Source organism: Polypterus senegalus, chromosome 16, assembly GCF_016835505.1.
Source record: "Polypterus senegalus isolate Bchr_013 chromosome 16, ASM1683550v1, whole genome shotgun sequence".
NCBI classification, from domain to species: Eukaryota; Metazoa; Chordata; class Cladistia; order Polypteriformes; family Polypteridae; genus Polypterus; species Polypterus senegalus.
The window spans coordinates 99,385,510-99,404,168 of NC_053169.1; the positions used below are offsets into that span (position 1 = coordinate 99,385,510).

The 18,659-nt window shown below is 43.4% G+C and overlaps 1 protein-coding gene across 3 annotated transcripts in view; it reads left to right on the top strand.

Moving 5' to 3' along the window:
- Positions 1–18,659, top strand: part of LOC120516513 (1-phosphatidylinositol 4,5-bisphosphate phosphodiesterase beta-1) — a 487,951-nt gene that overhangs the window by 406,680 nt on the left and 62,612 nt on the right. For all 3 annotated transcript variants that reach the window (XM_039738227.1, XM_039738228.1, XM_039738229.1), the window contains 8 exons: positions 441–573; positions 1,934–1,987; positions 5,247–5,466; positions 6,765–6,945; positions 13,842–13,918; positions 14,012–14,101; positions 15,725–15,782; positions 17,113–17,199. In XM_039738227.1, coding sequence (XP_039594161.1) covers positions 441–573; positions 1,934–1,987; positions 5,247–5,466; positions 6,765–6,945; positions 13,842–13,918; positions 14,012–14,101; positions 15,725–15,782; positions 17,113–17,199 — 900 coding nt within the window. The remainder of the gene's footprint in view (positions 1–440; positions 574–1,933; positions 1,988–5,246; positions 5,467–6,764; positions 6,946–13,841; positions 13,919–14,011; positions 14,102–15,724; positions 15,783–17,112; positions 17,200–18,659) is intronic.

Consider the following 18,659-nt stretch of genomic DNA (forward strand, 5'->3'; position numbering starts at 1 on the left):
TTTGTGTGTCGTGTGCCGATGTGCGTCTTTGCCGGCTGAAGGAAAGACTCCACGCCAATTTTTGGGTCTGCCACGGGACAAACGTCTAAATCAAGGGTTGGATTGCAGTGTGTCAATTGGGACCAAAGTCAGGATTCAAAGGCCAGGGGACGTGATGGACAGACAACCCTTAGCATTTCATATTCTGTATATAGATTACATAAATTATTAAATTTGTACCGGTAAATTGCCTTGGGATTACTGCTTACTATAAGAAGGCGCTATATAAAGTAAAAGTTGACAAATATTACACTTTAGATAAAGACCTGTGGAAGTTCTGGACAAAATGGTGAATTGCACTGTTAGCTAGCATGAACTGATTAACGTTGACAACTCCGTTAATATTTTGAGCAGCTCGTCTTCTGACTTTTAGGACTAATGAGACCTTCTGTATCTTTCAGACTGAATCTGGTGAAGTTCCTACGGAGCCCAACAGTGACCCCAAGCCCCCACCAGCCGAAAACGGACTCAGCCACCCACCCTGCATAGTGCCGAAGCAGCCCTCCCAGATCGTCCACGCTCCACCACCTCCTGGTACGTAATGCAAGTCGGCTGAGATATACAGAGATGATGGACACCTCAGGGTTTAGGAAGGAGTGGACTCGTTGCTTAGGACTTGAACGTCACCTCTCAGTCATCACCATGGAATGGCAAGGTGGCACACGCCTTCTCTACAGCTAAAGGGACTGGCAGTCCTTTATGGTCCCAGTCACCGTTTGTATGGGATTTTCTCCGTTCTCCTTGAGTCCATGTAAGGCTCCTTCAAGGGATGTCAGTTTGTTACTGCAAATGAAGTCAGCTGGTGACTTGAAACTGGTGCCTGGTGCACATTAGTGGGCTCTTTGATGGCCTGGTGGTGGTGGTGCCCTCCTGCCTGCCACCCAAATGCACCAAACCCAGCAAGAGCATCTTGTAGTTTCTAAGTGAGGATGGTCTACGACAAGTGAAGAGACAGCATGTTGCTAAAATGCATGTTTCTTAAAATCAATAGTGTATCTGTGCAGTCATAATAATTAAACAGCTCTGTGGGGGAGTGCAATACTGTAAACCCTTGCTACCCACGGATTCCATTCTCTGCTATTATGAAAGTGTAACCCATTTTGTGACACCCACTGTCTAATGGGTCCCTGCTGTGGACCATGGGATGGGGCAGCTGATGGACATCCCGGAGGTGTATTAGAAGAAAATTCCAGGAGGTATGAGTGACATATTGATGACATTATGAATTATTTTAATGATGAATTATATAAGACTGGGTAATAACAGTTCTGTGATGCCCTGAGATTTCCATGGCTGGTTCTGTGCCACACTGAATGGCTCAACATGCGTCTACCTGGCAACGACAGGCATGGGGATGCCATTTGAACTCCTTTGTTGTTGGGGCAGTGGCATGCAGATGTTCCCCACGAACGAGGAATTCCCAGCAGGGCCATCTTAACAGCATCATAGGCCCGCTGGCAAAGTAGTGCAAAACAGAAACATACCCAGGCATGAGAAACATCGTGGACCCCCGACCAGGGCCCATTGTGCCCATACATTAAGACAGTCCTGATTTCCAGTAAGTGCTGGTCTTATGAAGTCCCTGCCCTCTGTACACAGTGCCAGTCTCTACCCCCAGCTAGATAGTTTAGTGAGGTCCTTAGATCAGCCCTGCTGTGGTCACTCATGGCCTCTGCCTACAGACAAAGTAAAAGGCATGACAAGTTGTCTGTAGGTGAAAGCGAGAGGATCAAACTGAGCCTTAGGCGGCAAGTGACATACTGATGACATTATGAATTATTTTCATAATGCCCCTCGGGGGGCAAGTGACTCAAAGAACTCTAACTTATTACATGCGCTTTTATACAAAAAACTCTCCATTTTTAAAATCCGCTACTTCACTTTTCATCAACAGGCTCCGTAAAAACAACAGTAAAGACGGAAGACATCATCCACAGCGTCTTAGGTGGTAAGTGCTCTCTCATCTCATTTTCCTGTTAACAGCCTGCTTTTCTAATGGGGTGATGCACAGCTTACTGCTACCACTGTATGGGTCTGATATCCCGGGTTCAAATCTCACTCCCAGTTATTGTCTCTGTGGTCTCCGCATGTTCTCCCAGTCTCTGCAGGGGTTTTCCTCCAGGAACTCCAATTTGTATCTGACATCCCACAGACAATCAGGACGGGTTGAATCAGTGCCAGGTGTGTGTATGTGCAAGGGTGGACTCTGTGATGGATTTTGGGGGAAAGTCAGCCTTGTCCCCTGTAGTACTGGCAAAGACTATGTCCTTCTGTGACTCTGTATTGGATCACCGTCATGTTAGCTGATGACCAATACAAAAAAATCTTTATTTTATATAGCACTGTATTATCATCACAGTGGCGCAGTGGTAGTGCTGCTGCCTTGCAGTACGGAGACCTGGGTCCTCCCCATGTCTGTGTAGGTTTCCTCCCACAGTCCAAAGACATGCTGGTTAGGGGCACTGGTGATGCTAAATTGTCCTTGGTGTTTGGGTGTATGTGTGCCCTGCGGTGGGCTGGTGCCCTTCCCGGGATTTGTTCCTGCCTTATGCCCTGTGCTGGCTGGGATTGGCTCCAGCAGCCCCCGTGACCCTGTGTTAGGATATAGCAGGTTGGATAATGGCTGACTTGACTGACTTTATTATCGTGAAATTTCCCTCTACTCATCCTTTACCTAGGGGTAAGTGTACTCATCAGATTTGTTATCAGGTTGATCTACTGTTGCATCTTAAGATTAACACACACATTCACAACTATATGCATACACACAGAAACTCAACAGTGCCCTATAAATGACAAACACACAGCTGGTTAACCTCTGGCACTTTAAACCACACAGGTGCCTTATGAATAACACAGCCTGTCACTCTCTTTGCACTTCAAGAGACTGATTTATTATAGACACAAACAACATACGATGTTTTAATGAAATCTCAGACCTGTATATTACTTTTGGTCTCCAAGAATACATTTAAAGGCTCAGCACTCTTGACTATCGACCATTTATCGGCCAAGAATGCCTTACTTCACGTCCAGTTCCCTACTATTGGGTGGACCTCTCACCCTTAGCCTTAATAAACCTCACAGCACAAAGCATATGGCAAAATTCCGGCTGCACCACTTGCTCAAAGAAATCTACCTTATAACTTCAATCACTCTAGACATTAAGACAAAGCATAGAAAGTTAAAAGAAGCATGGTATTTATTAAAGATATTATAATAATACCACTGGGACAAAGAATAATAGACTATAAGACTGATAGAAAAGTCTGAATATACTGTATTCATATATTTAGAAAAAGCTTAGATGACAAGGATTAATGTCACAGGCGGCTTGTGATCTCAGCACTTGTTGCTGTTCATGAGATGTGTTTCTGCGGATCAGATGAAAATGGCTGCATGTTGCCAGCACCCTCTTCTGACATCACTCTGTTCCCTTCTCCTGACGTCTTCATTCCATCTTCTTCCTTCCTCCTATGTCTCTCTTCAGACGAGGCATATTTATTATAAAATTCTGCCGGGGGTCTTACAAGATGTGATTGTTAGATATTCTGATTGGCAGGCTGTCAATATGATGAAACAATAAAACTTTTTTTGATGTTGTCTGAGGTATTGGCATGTCTTCCTTTCCCAGACTGTAAAATAATTAGATGCCCATCCTTTCTCAGGTTATAAAGTAATTGATAGCCTGAGCCATTGCCATGTCGTCCTCTTTTGCTTGAACAGCAGTTTTAAAAGTGAGGTATAACTAGGAAGAAGACACACTTTGATTTGTTCTGAATGTAGTCCATCTGTCTTGAGAAAAATAAAATGAAAATATAAACCAAAATGTACAGGTTTTGTACCCCACAACAAGCGCCTTTTGTAATCCTTGGAAATACAAAATCGTTTACATTTTTAAGGAGTTTCATTGTGGAAGCTATTTTTCTTTTATTACTTACTGACATTTGTTGTGATCCCAATTACAGTGTCAGCTTTCCTTTACAAAATGCCTTTCATAGCAAGAGCTACTCCAGTCTTTCTTGTATTGTCAAAAACAATGGTGACCCTCTATAAAAACAAGAATAGCTTCAGAAGGAGAAGTTATGTTGCAGCCTTGTGCTAAAATATTTCAATTAATTTTCCACTATCAAGCAACTCAAGTGGCTTTATGGTCCATACACCGGCATGAAATAGCAGGATCACCGTGGTGCGACATATACAGAAATGACAATTAATACAAGCACGCATCTTTGGAATGTAAGAGGAAACCATGCAAGAACACAAGGAAGAACGTGTAAACTCTACACAGAATCCAAACTGGCATGGGATGCTGGATTTGTGGAGTAGCAGTGCTAACCGCTGGACCCCCATACCAACCTATTTCTTATAATCAGGGTAGAAGAAGTGCGAGGTGGCAGCAGAGTGCCAGTTAAATGGAATTTATCCCATCCTCGTCTCCAAATTGTTGTATCTGAAAAAATACTTATTAGACACTATTTGGCACCAAACGTTTTCTTTCTTTCTTTCTTTTGACTTTAAAATGAGCTTCTTTACAAAAAATATTTTTTCTAATTATAGTGCTTTTATTATTATTAAAAATCTTTCTTTTTGATTCTTTCTTCTCTTGCAACACTGAAGTGGGATATGCAAGGTTGAGAAAGTTAGTGATGTTGAAATCTTGTGTTGCAGTTACAGAACTTGGCCATTAGATGGAGACAATGGCTAAAATGTAAATCTCAAAGCGCTTACAGCCTTTCTATTAGAAGATTCACACACGGGGAGACATGACAGGCACGTGGTAATGGGTTGACAGATAGAGAGTGAACGGCAGTAGATAACAGATGGGTATAATAGATCAACGAGTAAAAATTTGAAAAAAAGTAAAAAACAAAAATGTTCTTTTATAGATTTTTCTTTTCCTTAGACTGTAATGAGAATAATTACAAAACCTTTCACATATGTAAACTTGTATCATTAAACTCTATTCTTGGTTTGTTTGTTTTTGCAGTAACTTTATATTATGAAATCATGTTTCCTCTGTATAGTGCTGTTCATAGTAAAATGTATTCATTTTACTTCTTTCCTTCTTAGCGTACCTTTGCCAATGATCAAAATTCAAAGTCTTTCATTATATAGTGCCCTTTTCATGTCTGCCATTCCATAAAGGGCTAAGCTGCTTTCCAAACATCCTGTCATTTTTATTTATTTATTAATTTATTTTGCAGAAGTGGAAGTCCAGACCATAGAAGAACTGAAACAACAAAAGGCTTTTGTGCGAGAGCAGAGGAAACATTACAAAGAAATGAAGGAGCTGGTGAAGAAGCACCACAAGAAAACGACGGACCTGATTAAAGAGCACACGGCGAAGTACAACGAGTTTAACAACGACTACCTGCGGCGCCGGGCTCTCCTACTGAAGACAGCAAAAAGGGACTCAAAGAAAAGGTGAGCAGCCCGTCGTTCCATTGGTGTGCTTGTGCGTTAGTGAGACACTCAGCCCGGCTGATTCTTTTGTTTTCCTGATCGCTGAGCAGGACGAGTTCTTCCTCCCTGGGATGTTCACATCTTGCCCCACAAGTCCATTGCAAAGTGGTGTGCTTGTTTGCTTTCTTCAGAATTACATACGACTGTTTTCTTTTTCTTATTCCTATACAAATCTGAGGATTTTTTTTTTCTCCCATATTTTTCTCCAAGACCTCTCAGACTGAATTTGCTCAATTTTCTGCACATAACACTATTAGTGAGGCTCTTTCACCTTTGAGAGGTGGTCGCTACCCGAATGGACAGCCCGCCCGCCCGGCCGGCCCACCCGGCCACTTCAGGGTTTGTTTCTGGGAAAAGCTGACAACTCCCATGACGGAAAATAGAATTAAGTGGGTTTAGGAATTTTATTTTATTTTATAACAAGAGTTGGATAATGGATGGATGGAAGAATGCCCATTGGTGGGTTTCCTCTGCACACACTTGAATATCCTGGTCTTTAATGGCATCTCATGGCTCTTCACTGGGTGGTGTGGTTCCTTGTAGCTCCATTACTTGACCTAAGCACCATTTCACTGTGGGACGAGTTCTTTGCATATGAAGTTGATTCTTTCTGCTTTGAAAAACTTCATAATATGTGGACACAGAAATGAAATCTTTAATGTATGGTAGCCTAAGTAGCAGGACACTAACAGATTAAGAGAACGTGGACATCGCCAGTGTTACTGTGTGCCGTGAGAGTCTTTATAAAACCAGGGTCCCATCACAGGTCTGCCACCATCTATTCATGGTCATTCACTGCATGGCACCTGCTATCCGATCCAATTAAATGGCTCCCCTATGGTATTGCTCATGAAGAACCACTCGGACACCTTTATGCTCTTAAGAGTTCAGGCAAAGCACCTATGGGAGTCCTCAGGACCCCAACAACGCTCACACCTTGCCCGTCTTCCACACTTTGAATACAACAACAGGCAACACAAAAGAAACACTGCGGCCTCATCATAGGAGAGCCAATGGTGTCCATGAATCCCAGGGTTGTGATTCCACTTCACCACAGCACGACGTTTTCTGCATGAAGATGCGCCGAGATGCACCATCGCTCGTTCACCTTCCCTCCGCAACAGAACTTCTAAGCCCCACTGCCACCGAATCCCCGACTTTCTCTGCAAATTCCGTTTTGTGTAAATCGTTTCTTCATTTTAGATTGCGTCAATCATTGTAAATATGTGTGTGTGTGTTTGTTCCTTTTCCCGTTTCAGGTGTGCGTCATCCAGCCCTGACCACACTCCTTCTTCCATTGAACAAGACCTCTCGGCCTTGGATTCTGAGAGCATCCAGAAATTAGCGGAGCTCAAGGAGCAGCAGCAGCAGCAACTGCTGAACCTCCGACAAGAGCAGTATTACAGCGAGAAGTACCAGAAGCGGGAGCACATCAAGCAGGTACGCCGACGTCATCCCCCACGACGCAGGGCAACCCCTCCACATATCATTTAGGGGTGGCTTGAGGAAATGTCTGAGATGGGACCAAAAGCTTCAGATGGGGTCCTCTGGGTGTCCTCGCGTTGGACTGCGATGGTTTAGAAAATGAACGAGTTGGGGAGAGCTTAGAGTCACCTACGTGGATTTTCTACCCCACCATTGGCAGATTCCGTGAATTCCTTCATTCTGCTCACACTACTCTTGAGCTGATTGTGAACTAACGAACTCGAAACAACAAGTCTACCAACTTCTGCAAATCCTCTTTACTTGTTTGGTGGTTTTCTTTTTATTCTAAAAGTGAGTGAACAGCCACAACTGGACAATTTGGAGTGAAATCTGACACCTCAAAATAGTAAATAAGTCACAGCATCGCCTCTGTTTGCTCTCTGGCCCTCCTAACCTCCTTCCAGAACTCAGTCATTTTTTTTTTTGTGGCTGTCTCTTTGGAGTTTTGGGATCTTCTGTGCATCCAAAGGCACACTCATAAAATAAGTCGTATTACTGCATTGATTTGGGTGGGTGTTTGTGTTGTACCCACCCCCTCGTACTGTACTTCATTGATTCTCTATTGGCTCCTGTGTTTGTGTGCACCCTGTGATGACTTGTTTTCCACTTTCTGCGTAGGCCATGATCTTCTGTGACACCAAACTGAGATAAGCAGGGCTGAGAAAGTTAGCAACGCTGACAACTTGACATGCACTTACAGAACATGACCACAAGGTGGAGTTAAAGGACAAGGCTTAAATCTCAAAACCTTATACAGATCAATTTATGAGAGACAGTCGCTGTAGATAGACATGAAAGGCACTAGATAATAGATAGATATGAAAGACAATATAAAGGTATAAAGCTCAATGTGATAGACAGCGAAACACACTAAATAATTCAGAGAGAGTGAAAGGTGGTGAACTCATTCCGATTCAGTGTTGCAAATGAAAGTCAGAGCAAGTTAGCAATTTGAAATCTTGGCTTGTAAATACACAACATGGCCACTAGACGGAGACAGTGGATAAGATTTAAATATCAAAGCGCTTTACAGCCTTTTCATTGGACAATCTATGCTGCAGACATTAATGAAAGACACGGGATAATGGATGGAAAAATGATTGGACGGACACTAAAGAGAAAGGCTTTAACTTATACATTGACATGAAAGGCACTAGATAATGGATATGAAAGACAATAGATGGCAGATTGATATAAAAGGCAATAAGTAGTGCATAGATAGAGAAAACCACTAGAAAAAATATAGATTTTAAAGACAGTAAATGAGATAGATAGATACAGTAGTTGGCAGGCATAGATAGATAGATAGATAGATAGATGAAAGGCACTATATAATTAAAATACAGATAGATAGATATGTGAGGCACTATATAATAGATATGGTAGGCACTATATAATAAGATAGATAGATAGATAGATAGACAAACAAATGAAAGGTACTATATAATAGATAGATAGATAGATAGATAGATGTGAAATGTGTTATATGGTAGATAGATAGAGTAGTTGGCAGGATTAGATGGATTGATGGACAGATAGTGTAGTTGGATAATGGATAGATAGATAGATAGATGATGTGAAAGGCGCTATATGATAGATAGTGTAGTTGGCAGGATTAGATGAATAGATGGACAGATAATAATAATAATAATAATAATAATAATAATAATAATACATTTTATTTATATAGCGCCTTTCCCATGCTCAAGGCACTTACAGAATATAAGAAAGAATGGCAGGGTATACAGTATATAGCACAGTACAAACCAAATAAATAAAAAAGATTAAGACAGTAAATTCAGAGAAAGCCTAACAGACAACATAATTGATGGTCTAGTAGTGTAGTTGGATAATGGATGGATGGATAGATAGACAGATGATGTGAAAGGCACTATATGATAGTGTAGTTGGCAGGATCAGATAGATAGATACTTTTCCTTAGGAATATTCAGGCATCAAATAGCTCAAATACATCAGTACAAATGTTTGAAAATTATTACATTAAATAAATAAATAAATATTTAAAAGTACAACTATGAAAGACACCAGATAGACAATTAGAAAAAGCACTAGAAAATGGATAGACAGACTGGATAGATAAGCAGTGAAAGGCCACTAGATAATACATATATCTAGCAGGAGATGGATAGATGGATGCTGTGACTTCCTGCAACACTGAATATACAAGTCTGAGAAAGTAATGTTGAAATCTTGGTTTGCAGTTATAGAAAATGGCCACAAGATGGAAACATTGGATAAGATTTAAATCTCAAAGAGATTTACAGCCTTTTCATTGGAAGAGCCTTAACAGTAGAGAGATATGCAAGGCTGTCAATCACAGATTGGCAGATAGTGAATGGAAGGAGATAACAGATGGACAGTTGGACAGACAGACACAATACAATCCCCTAAAATGCACACAAAGAATACACACAAAAATAGCAAACCTCTGATTTGGCTAAGGATAAGCCAGCAGTCTCAGTGATGCTAAGGCACTCTACCAGACTTTTGCTGTTGGTATAAAGGAGCCCCAGTCGCGTTTCTTGACAGACTTCTTCTTCTTCTTCTGATTTCATGTCACAGAGAGGATGTGCAGTGGTGTTCATCATGGTGGTCAGTTCTGTCCTCATTCTCTCCCCCATTACTACACCCAGAGAGAGTCCAGACTGCCCCTTTTAATCATCTTGTTGATTCGGTGGTCCTCTCTTGAATTGATGTTACTGGCTGTGCCCATCACAGAGTGGCAGATCACAAAAAGGACGTCACTGACCACATTAAAGGAGTGGTATGTGATATGTGGTAACCAATTGTAGAGTGACCTCCAGTCACCTCTTAAGTTATGATCATTTTAAAAAAATACCCAATTTAAATGTATCAAGGAGGAACTTGGCGTGACATTTATTATACTCCCAAACACAGGCAAAATATGTGATTCTTCAAGAAATGTATTTAAAAAACAGATTAGAGTCATTTCTATTCCTCTTGGGAAATTTTCCTTCACTGCGTGGGAAAACAGGCAAAGTTCACAGCTCGGTGACAGCGCGTCCCACTGAACTCGGCAGCTGACAAGTGTAAGAACAGAGGAGTCCGTCTTATGTGCCGCCGGCAGCAGATTATTTGCTCTCAAGTGATGTTAAGGTCTCCCGGTCAGTTCAAAGTGACATTTTCCTCATTGCAATTTAAAACGCAGAAGAAGCCAATTTGTGTGTGCGGCAGCAGGGCCGTTTCTTTCCTTCGTAACGCCTTTCCTTAGACGCCCTTGGATGACTTGTCTGGCTGATAGCTGGGGTGCCATATGTGTTTGTGTTGTGCATTGGCTGCTTTTGCTTATTTGTTTGGAGCTGAAAAGCAGGTGTCGTATCACCATGTAGGCTTCAGCGGAGTCTGGCATCAGAGGCACATGCCGAGTGTTTCCAGTTGTAAGTATTAGAGACGTCTTATTTAACTGCTCACTTGTTCGTTCCTTCATTTATTTTACATCTCCTCTCATTTTCTTATTCACTTTTCCTGGTGTTGGTCACTCACAGTGGCAGCAGGCCAGGCAGTTCAGCTTGCAGATTCCCAGCTCTTACTGGGGAAATACCAGGCTTTCCATATGAGGGCAAAATCAAAAAAGTAACGAAGATTTCGAAAATTATGCAGTAACCGCAACGGATAGAAGCCGACGCAAAATAAGACGTTTGTGATGGCTTATGGGTAGTTGAAACACGCACAGCACAGCGCTCTGCCGTTAATCCAGTTGAAGCTGAGGTCAAATGAACATGGACGCTCCGCTGCGGAATTACGCCATCGTGAGATTTCGTTAGACGGAGGGAGTGAAACCTGCTGACATTCACCAAAGGACGTCATGCAGATTAGTTAGCCGTTTTGGTAGCCATCTTGCACAAGCTTCACGGTACGCCAAGTCACCCTGTGTGCAGATCCCATAGCTGACATCCAAACAGTGGACAACGTAATCTGTGGGCCTTCATTGACGAAGGTGTTCACCATGATGATGGGGACTTGTGTACGTGCTGTTGATGGTCAGACAGTTCGAGCTTCATCGGTTACACTCGTTCGCCCCACTTTCAACCTTTCTACCCTTTTAGAAACATCTTTGTGAGCCCTACTGTGTTTGGGTAGCCATCTTGTTCAAACTTCATGGTACCCCACTCCATCATGCACTACCTCATGTGCAAATACAAAGCTAATTTCCAGATGTGTAGCAAGGGTGGACAACGTAATCTGTGGGTCTTCTCTGGTGAAGGCCTTCACCATGACAATGGAGGCTTCTGTGCTTGTGTGCGTGATGTTGATGTTCAAGGAGATCGAACTTCATCGGTTACACTTGCTCTTCCTACTTTAAACCTTTCTATCCTTTCATAAACATCTTTGTGAGCCCTACTGTGTTTGGGTAGCCATCTTGTGCAAACTTCATGGTACCCCAAGCCATCATGTACCATCTCACGTGCATATCTAAAGCTAATTTCCAGATGTGTTGTAACAGTGGACAATGTAATCCATAGGTGGTCTTTGATGAAGGCCCTCACCATAACGATGGGGGCTTGTGGGCACGATGTTGATGGTCAACCAGCTTCATCAGTTATACTCATTCTTCCCACTTTAAACCTTTCTACCCCATTCATAAACATTTCTGTGAGCCCTGCTGTGTTTGGGTAGCCATCTTGTTCAAAGTCCATCATGCACCACCTCATGTGTAAATCCAAAGCTAATTTCCAGATGTGTAGTAAGAGTGGACAACGTAATTTGTGGGTCTTCTTTGATGAAGGCCTTTGCCATGATGATGTTGGCTTGTGTGAGCGATATTGATGGTCAAGGAAATCGAGCTTCATCGGTTACAGTCGTTCTTCCCTCTTTAAACATTTCTACCCTTTCATAAACATTTTGTTGAGCCCTACCGTGTTTGGGTAGCCATCTTGTTCAAAGTTCATGGTACCCCAAGCCATCATGCACCATCTCACGTGCAAATCTAAAGCTAATTTCTAGATGTGTAGCAACAGTGGACAACGTAATCTGTGGGTCTTCTCTGGTGAAGGCCTTCACCGTGACAATGGAGGCTTCTGTGCTTGTGTGCGTGATGTTGATGGTCAAGGAGATCGAACTTCATTGGTTACACTTGCTCTTCCTACTTTAAACCTTTCTATCCTTTCATAAACATCTTTGTGAGCCCTACTGTTTTTGGGTAGCCATCTTGTGCAAACTTCATGGTACCCCAAGCCATCATGCACCATCTCGCGTGCAAATCTAAAGCTAATTTCCAGATGTGTAGCAACAGTGGACAACGTAATCTGTGGATCTTCTTTGATGAAGGCCTTCGCCGTGACGATGTGGGCTTGGGTCCACGATGTTGATGGTCAAGGAGATTGAGCTTCATTGGTTACACTCGTTCTTCCCACTTTAAACCTTTCTACCCATTCGTCATCTTCTCGTCGAGTCCTGCTATTTCTGTACTGAGCCAATAAACTTCAGCAGGTTTCGCTCCCTCTGCCCAAAGAAATCTCAATATGGCACGTTGTTTGACGATGGTGCAATCTCGCACTGGAGTGTCCATGTTCATTTGACCTCGGCTTCAACTGGACTAACAGGAGAGTGCTGCTCTGTGCGTATTCGAACTACCCATAAGCCATCATGGATGTCTTGTTTTGCCTCGGCATCTATCCGGTGCGGTTACCACGTCATTTCCTTCCTATAGGCTCCCGTTTCTCCTCACTCGTAGCAATAGGCGACTGTCCGATCAGCGGTCCATTGCATCTCACGGCTCACTAGAGCTTATATGTACGAGCAGCCACTATGTATGAATTTTTGAGTTAAGGATCCTGTTAACGGAGAGAACGCGAGAGACCCCACTTGCGCGCATACTGGCGTGAGTACGGAGCTGAAGATATACGATAGAGAGACAAGTGGACATTGTGAGAGACCTCTGAGTTTGAGTTTGTGAAGTCGTCTGGATTTTAGTGGAGTGCGTTATTTTTGTGCCTGTCCACCAGAGCATCTCACTGCCTTCTTCCCATAGTGTATCCTGCTGCCATCCCTTTCCCGGATAAACTGCACACATGTACCCCCGCCATTCCCATGATCTAAACAAATATGTGATTCATCCTTGGTCCATTGCTCCATGGTTGAGTTCTGATGCTCAAGTGCCCATTGTAGGTGCTTTCGGTCGTGGTCAGAGGTCAGCGTGGGCACTCTGACCAGTCGGTAGCTATTTATTCTCTCGCATCCAGCATTCTGTTTTTCCCTAACTTGCTCTACAGTAGATCTTCTGTCGCACATCAATGACACTTGTGTTGCAAGTTCACTGGTTGTCCTTCCTTGGACCGCTTTTGGAAGGTACCAACCAAAGCACACCAGGAACACCTCACGAGCTGCCATTTTGGAGATGCTCTGACAACAGAGGTGTAGCCGTCATAGTTTGGCCCTTGGAATAGTCGCACAGATCCTTACGCTTGCCCATTTTTTCCTGCTTCCACGCCTCACCCTCAAGGCTCACTTGCTGCTTAATAGATGCCACCTCACAACAGGTACCATCGTGACAAGATAATCAACGTGATTCACTTCGCCTCTCAGTGGTTTGAACGATGTGGCTGATCGGTGGGTATGTGAATGCTGGTGGCTGAAGGGTTGGATTCATTTAACCCGCTTATGCTTCAATTTGACCAAAAAACGAGTAAATGAAGAGATTAATAAACGATGTAACGTTCTCACAAACACTTGATCCAGATCGGGGGACCACAGGCTCTCCTGTTAGCACCGGGCTCAAGACACAAGATAGACGTTATGTCAACGTGTCCGCTCCTAGATGGGCTTCACTCCACCAGATAAATATATTTACCTTTTTTGTTTTTCCGCAGCTTGTAGAAAAACTCACCACCGTAGCAGAAGAATGTCAAAGCAACCAGCTGAAGAAATTGAAAGAACTTTGTGAAAAGTAAGTGGCTGCTTTGGACCCGGGATGGTCCCGGTATGAGTGTGTTGACCGTTTTATGTAATTGAACAGTTTATTTACTCTTATGTTGTGTAGAGAAAAGAAAGACTTGAAAAAGAAGATGGACAAGAAACGACAGGAGAAGATTAATGAAGCAAAATCCAAAGACAAAAACATAACTGAAGAGTAAGTCCGGCTAAGTGGATAATTCAGTAAGCCCGTTGTAACAATCGCCTTATCTGGGGTGCGATCGCGACGCTTCACCACCCAAGACGGAAGTGGACGATGTTCGAACGATATATCAGCATTCTTAAAATACTCGATCCTCAGAGTGGTGGCTCTGAGGCTAGGGATTTGCACTGGCAATCAGAAGGTTGCCGGTTTGAATCCCGTAAATACCAATAGGGACTCTGCTCTGTTGGGCCCCTGAGCAAGGCCCTTAACCTGCAATTGTTCCGTCCTGGGTGTGACGCTAATCTGCATCCATTCCTGCATGTAGGCCCTCCAACCTGCAGGGAAAGACTTGGGGGTTGGTGGCAGAATTGCCACTCCAGCCACCATATAAAACCTCACACTGAACTCCATCTGAACTTGTGTGGTGCTGAGGTATCACCCGTTGCATGGCTGACCTCTCTTAACCCCCCTCTCCGCCCCAACCAATACTTGAAGGAAGCCCAAAATCGCTTGAACTTTTAGCCAAAGTACTGATGAGTGTCAGCTGCCATTCAAGCTGATTTGTGCGTTTGAGTCAAGCCCACCTTTAATCAGTTGCAGGTTTTCAAGGTTAGAACTTCCCCCTCTTTGGAGTCTGTGAAGTTCAGTGGATTCTAGCCTGGCTGGGATGCCTTATATAATTAATGGAGGAACACGAATTGGAAGGAATTGCAGCCATCTTGGTTGCTGGTACATCTCCTGGCCTAGGAGGTTTTAATAATGGAAGGACAGAGGGAGACTGCCAATACACTTGGAGGCGGGGTTAGGGGGTGGACGGGTGGTCAAAAATCCCCCTGGTGGAGCTCCCATTTGTACACCATAGTAGCTGTACTCCTGAGATGGGCAGCCCTGCTATGCTACCTGGGTGCCACCAGGGGGAGCTACGGGGAAAGAACATCTTGCAGTTTTAAGGGGGTTCTTTCTGACCTGGAAGTGCTTCCTGATTTTAATGCTGTCACCCACCGGAGCTACTCCCGGGTCCGAGTCAGACACCCAGGCAAGTCGGCGACGAGAGAGGAGAAGGACAACGATGGTGACACGATGAGTGGGGAGGATTAGAGGGGAAAGGAGAAGGATAAAAGACTAAAGAACTGTGTCGTAGATTCTGTAGGTGCTGCGAAAATTAAATTCATTCACTTGCACCCGGGATAGAGTGGTGCCTGAGATGCCCCCTGCAGGCCACACTCTGTATATTGTAAATAATGGAGCCTGATTCATGCATTAAATAAGAATAGTATCTATTGTAGAACACTTTGTCCAACCCTGCTGTGAACCTTTAAGCTCCTTGAGTATGGGAAAGGCGCTATATAAATAAAATGCATTATTATTATTATTTACATTTTTTATTTAATTTTATTATGAAATATTATTTGAACAGATTTGCCTTTATATTCATTTCATTGAATGGACAACATTATTTTATTTCATTAGCCACATATTTTAATACACTCTGCAGCAATTTATGCAACACTAGATTCCCAAAGAGTTCAATTTAATGCCAACCCTCTTAATTTCAAACCCGTGTGTGTGCTTGAGAGTGTCATGCGAGGGTCAGAAAGCTCACTCCGTGTTTATTTGTTTTGTTTTTGGTTTTAGAGAAAAGCTTGAAATCATCCGATCCTACGTCAACGAAGTGGTGCAGTTCATCAAACGGGTAGGTGGGCCTTTGGCTTCTTTGGCTTCACAATTATTGGATCCATTTCAGAGCCGCGATGCCGACAGACGTTAATAACAGAAATGACTCTATTGAAAATATGAAATGAAAAATAGCTGCGGAAGGTCAGCCCCAATTGTTTTAAAAGCCGTCCGGACTGACGGACCACTGGAGGAATTTGTATGTGGTCTTGGCAAGTGAAGCTTACTGAACCACACACTGGGATACATCCGGTCAGGATACCTTCAGTAGTGCAGCGGTAAAAGTTCTTAGAGCGACGGGCGCTGAGCAGACTCCTGTCAATCATGGAGAATCCACTGCATCCACTGAACAGGATCATCTCCAGACAGAGGAGCAGCTTCAGAGATATCTATCTATCTATCTATCTATCAGTGCCTGTCACATCTATCTATCTATCTATCTATCTATCTATCTATCTATCTATCTATCTATCTATCTATCTATCTATCTATCTATCTATCTATCTATCATATAGTGCCTTTCATATCTATCTATCTATCTATCTATCTATCTATCTATCTATCTATCTATCTATCTATCATATAGTGCCTTTCATATCTATCTATCTATCTATCTATCTATCTAAACCAAAGCTCTCCAGCCTCCATAGAAAGAAGAACCTTTTTCAGTATTAAGAGGGTGTTAATAATAACAATTCTTTACATTTATATATCACTTTACATAGTGAGTGGGGGAGCCACTTCAACCCCCACTAATGTGTAGCACTGTTTTCCTCTAGGGGGCATTAGCTCCCCGGTTGGAATAAGTTCTTTTTAATTGCAGCATTTTAAGTAACCTGAACCTAAACAGATATATTATAATGAGGCGATATCCCTCCCGGCGGCACGGTGGCGCAGTGGGTAGCGCTGCTGCCTCGCAGTAAGGAGACCTGGGTTCACTTCACTGCGTGGAGTTTGCATTGTCTCCCCGTGTCTGCGTGGGTTTCCTCCCACAGTCCAAAGACATGCAGGTCAGCTGCATTGCCGATTCTAAATTGTCCCTAGTGTGGGTGTGTGTTTGTGCCCTGCGGTGGGCTGGTGCCCTGCCCGGGGTTTGTTTCCTGCCTTGTGCCCTGTGTTGGCTAGGATTGGCTCCGGCAGACCCGCCATGACCCTGTAGTTAGGATATGGTGGGTTGGATAATGGAAGGATGGATATCCCTCCATTAGTGATACGGCGGTAAGAAATCACATAAGAGAAAATAACAGAAAATAACAGAGGAGTTTTTGGACTGTGTTATTACAACGCACTGTGACGCACGTCCCACACGTGATTTCTTACTGTGTTGTTTTATTTGTGTTAAATTGTAGCTGGAAGACGCCCAAAGTAAAAGGCAAGAAAAACTTCTAGAGAAGCATAAAGATGTCCGCCAGCAGATACTTGATGAGAAACCTAAGGTACTGCACTTGCTTTATTTATTTTTTTCCTTGCTGGTTTATTTTCTTTCTTTGGAGCCATGTGGATAATGAATAAAAAAGGAAATTGCTGTAATTTAGTGGCACACTGGGGCGGCACGGTGGCTGCAGTGGGTAGCCTTAGGAGACCTGGGTTCGCTTCCCGGGTCCTCCCTTTGTGGAGTTTGCATGTTCTCCTCGTGTCTGCGTGGGTTTCCTCCCACACTCCAAAGTCATGCAGGTTAGGTGCATTGGCAATCCTAAATTGTCCCTACTGTGTGCTTGGTGCTTGGGTGTTTGTGTGTGCGTGTGCCCTGCGGTGGGCTGGCACCCAGCCCGGAGTTTGTTTCCTGCCTCGCGCTGGGATTGGCTCCAGCAGACCAGCGTGACCCTGTAGTTTGGATGTAGCGGGTTGGATGATGGATGAATAGTGTCACACTGATGATGTCACAGGAGGTGACAATATAAACAGAGTGGTGATTATACCTGGTGAATCCTTTGCTGGACACAAAACCCTTTGCTATTCTTAGGGATGGTTAAGTGGCCCCCTAGTGGTAGAATTTGGTCTCAGATTTCCACATTTGCTCGTCCTGACCGTGGCTTGCGCTTCTTTAATCGTCTCCTGGGTTGGTTTTTAATGTGTCCATGGTGCTCCTTGGGCACCTTCACGTCTCCATAACAAGCAAGTTAATGACTGAGATATTTGTTTATGGGTTCTGGCCTTGACTTTCTGCCTGCACACCTGTCTGGCTTATCGTAGGAATGTTTCATCTCGTGGTCGCCATTCCTTTGCTTCTCGTTTCGCCGTGTGTGCAATCCGTCTGAATGTTGTGGTTGGCTACCCAGCAAACGAGTACATGGTGGCCCCCAGTAGGCAGACCATGGACAGTTTGGGATTGAGGGACCCCAATGAAAATCCTGCCCTGACCCAATATGTGGGGGCTGCTACAAGGGGTCCTCTAGTGGTCCAAAAGGAGTCAGTTGCTGGCAGTACAAGTTCAGTAAGCCCCTCATTGGCAAAGCGATGGTTTGTACCCCCTACATTTTAATGTTGCCACACAGTGAGCTGCTATTTCAGGTGGGCTTTAGATTCTGGAAGTATAAATAACAATTTGAATTGCTTGCAAAAGTATAATTTTTATATTAACTAAAATTGCACCATTTTTTTATATTTTATTTTTAATGTTTTTGTTGTGTTCAGGCTTCTGATAGTGCAAAGGTATTTTGTGTTTTGTTTAAATACAATACAATACAAAACAATACAATTTATTTTTGTATCGCCCAAAATCACACAAGGAGTGCCACAATGGGGTTTAACAGGCCCTGCCTTTTGTCAGCACAACCCGCCAACCCCCCAGCCTTGACTGTCTAAGAAAACAAGGAAAAACTCCCAAAAATAAAAACCTTTATAGGCAAAAGAAATCTCGGGAAAGGCCAAGTCAAAGAGAGACCCCCTTTCCAGG